The sequence below is a fragment of the Calypte anna genome, chromosome Z, assembly GCF_003957555.1.
Source record: "Calypte anna isolate BGI_N300 chromosome Z, bCalAnn1_v1.p, whole genome shotgun sequence".
NCBI lineage: Eukaryota > Metazoa > Chordata > Aves > Apodiformes > Trochilidae > Calypte > Calypte anna.
In genome coordinates, this window is record NC_044274.1 from 74,060,596 (window position 1) to 74,063,558 (window position 2,963).

At 54.1% G+C, this 2,963-nt stretch overlaps 1 protein-coding gene across 1 annotated transcript; it reads left to right on the plus strand.

Annotated features, from left to right (window-relative positions):
* Positions 1-1,788: 1,788 nt before the first annotated feature.
* Positions 1,789-2,963, plus strand: TOMM5 (translocase of outer mitochondrial membrane 5). Its single transcript, XM_030467993.1, has 2 exons — positions 1,789-1,987; positions 2,489-2,963. Exons 1-2 carry the CDS (start codon positions 1,867-1,869, stop codon positions 2,521-2,523), a joined length of 156 nt encoding a protein of 51 aa, XP_030323853.1. The 5' UTR covers positions 1,789-1,866; the 3' UTR covers positions 2,524-2,963.

The following is a 2,963-nucleotide window of genomic DNA, read 5'->3' on the forward strand; positions in this document are numbered from 1 at the left end:
TTTGGGGGTCTGCAACAGCATTAACCTTAAGCCTAGCCATGAATTTTTACCCACTGTCTGCTGTCAGCATCTTCAATGTACCTGAAGCAGAAAGTGCCTGTGTGTTTCAAACTGCTATAAACTCCAAACGGTTCTACTCAGAAGAGAGCTATTGTGTAATTTCAAACATTCTCTTGTCACCAAATCCAATTAGAAGGAAGAGTAAATTACCACCCTCAACGTCTTAGCTGTTCTTTCTTTTATTGTTAATTATCTTGACAGTAGGATGCTATAGATTAGGAGGCACAGATTATTTTTTGCATGTATGAGGCTTTCAGATCTATTATCAATTAACTCTGTTTTTAAGCAAACTTTAGGATAATATTAATAGCTTGATAGGACCGTGCCGGTGCTTGAAGCAGCTGTCAAAATATTGAGAAGTTTTGGTTTTGTTTTTTTATTTTTTCAAAAATGAGAAACTTGATGATGTTATCGTAGCTCTGAAGGTCCCACAGTTTTACACACTCCAGTGAAAGGTGTATTTCTGGTGTTTCAATCTACATTGCAGAGTAAATTCCTGCTAAGAAATGTCAGTAAAGTGTCTGTCCCCGGGTTTAGGCACCGATTTGTAAACCTAGACTAGAGACTCAGCTCTATGAGTTTTTTAAATGTGTGCTGAAATGACTACACGACTCACGTACACAAACGCATTCTGATGAATGAAATAATTCCATTTTCTGTATGTCCGGTGCTCCAAGGGATCTAGTCCTGTTGATACCTCTTCTCCAGGTTTGCACTTACCATGAAAAGAACTTCAAGAATGAAATGCCTCTTAAGAGTGAGAGACTTTAAAAACAGTCAAGTTGCACGGGTAGGTCAGGCTCCTGCTGGAGCAGTCACAAACTGCAGGTGCTAACAAAGACAGCGGTGCTTGCCTGGGGGGGAGGGTGTGATTCAGGAGAGCCAGCAGAGCCGGATGCACACTGATTCACAGTCACATGGATTCTTTCCTCCAGATAGAAAAGAACAGACACCTATTAAGTCCCGTTGTAAATAGATTACCCAGAGCAAAGGCACGGAACTCAGCGGGGCCAGCGGCAGCCCCTGCTCCCGCAGCAGCAGCTGTAGCCCTCTGCTCAGGCTCCGCAGGACTGGTTTGCCCCCAGGGGTTTGCAGCAGGGGATGAGGGCAGGGCCAGAGCTCCTGAGTTTGAGGCTGTTGTGCTGTAACATGAAGTGATCGGAGGATTAATCGGCAAAAACAGGCTCTGCTTCCTCTGTCCCCCTCCCTCCTGGACGGAGCTGTATGATGCACTCCCACCCCCAAGACAAGCATGATCTCGAGGGGCTTTTCCAACCTTGGCTATTCTATGATCTTGTCCCCATTGCTCAGACACAGCTCCAGCCCCTGGGGACCATCGTTAATAAGATAACCTCCCGAAGACCTTGCTTGCAGCAGAGCTGAGCGGCACTGTAAGGCTCCTCAGTGCCTCGGTCTGCCCCACACCACCTCACAAAGGCCGGCACTGGGCTCGGGCGACACAGCCCGGGCGACACAGCCCGCGGGGCCCCCCGGGACTCCCGCTCCCGTCCAGACCCCGTCCCCAGTACCCCTGGCACGAAGCCAGACCTGCAGAACCCAGGTCCCCGCCACAGCTCTGCCCGGTCCGGTCCTGCTGCCGGGCAGAGGAAGGCGCGGCGGGTCCGGCCGGAGTTACGGGGCGCAACGGCCGGCCACCCCACAGCCCCCTGCTGTGCTGCCGCCGGCACCCTTGGGCCGCAGATTCCTCTCGCCCTATCCCCCGCACACACCCCGCCCCCCGTCACGTGGCCCGTCCCCTCCTCCCTCCCCGTGTCCCGGCGGTCCCGCTCGGCGTGCGGTGGGGTCATGTTCCGGATCGAGGGTCTGGGGCCCAAGATGGACCCCGAGGAGCTGCGGAGGAAGATGCGCCGGGACGTCCTCACCTCCGTCCGAAACTTCCTCATCTACGTGGCGCTGCTGAGAATCAGTATGTACGGGGGGAAGAGGCAGGCAGGCTGCGGGGCCTGCGCCTGGGGCCCGGCCGGACCGGACCGGACCGGACCGGAGCAGCGCGCCCTGCCAGTCCTCCCGTGTGGCGGCTGGTGCTCCTGCCCGGCCTCGTGCCCGTGGGGATGTGTGCAGAGCTTTCGGAGCGGGTGCCATGGCGGCGGGTGGGTCCGGTCCCGCGGATCGCGGAGCGATCGCTTCACCGGGTGTGGAGGCGCTGCTGGGGGCAGGGAGCCCCTCGGGGTGACCCCCGCGGCGTGGGGAGCGGGCCCAGTGTTGGGCCCTGCAGCGACAGCGGGCAGCCTGGCCCGGTAAAGCGATGCTGCAGGGAGAGAGGGGTTCTGGGGGTAGGGCCGTCTGACCTGGGGGCTGCATGGTTCTGGTGCCGCCCAAACGAGCGGCGGGTTCATCACCGGCTCGCCGCAGAACTCATGTTGTCGCAGCCGAGCTAAGGTCTTGCTGCTTCATTTTCTCTTTTCAGCTCCGTTCATCCTGAAGAAACTGGACAGTATATGAAGACTGAAGACAAGACTCAGTGCGTGACACCACCACATGGACTGTAGCTGCTTTTCTCCGTTTGTTAGTCACTGCGTCAGCGGCAGACATCCAGTACTAAATGGTTCTAAAATGTTTCGCTTACCTGTATCTGGCCTGCAAGTGTTAGTTGGGAGTGCAGGGGAGATGTATGCAGTCCCTGTGGGTGGGTTCCAGGCACAGAATACTCCCCAGCAATGACAAGTGATGGAACATTTCTTGTACTGTTTAATAAAATAGTCCATTTTGTATGAAGTGTTTGGTGCTAGCAAGTTGCTTTGTTATGCAGCTACCTCTAAACTGCCACATGCTATGGCTGTCAACCTTACTGAACCTGTCTATATGAAAAATTAAGTCTTTAATGTTTTCAGTTCACAAGCAGTTTGATTTTAAATAAATGGAGGAGCAATTGTGTTGCTTTA

What these genes read in the sequence shown, in the direction of transcription:
- TOMM5 (XM_030467993.1), top strand. Translation starts at nt 1,867, where the DNA reads ATGTTCCGGATCGAGGGTCTGGGGCCCAAGATGGACCCCGAGGAGCTG. An exon ending in CGTGGCGCTGCTGAGAATCA is followed by an intron (nt 1,988 to 2,488) that starts GTATGTACGGGG and finishes TTCTCTTTTCAG; the next exon opens with CTCCGTTCATCCTGAAGAAA.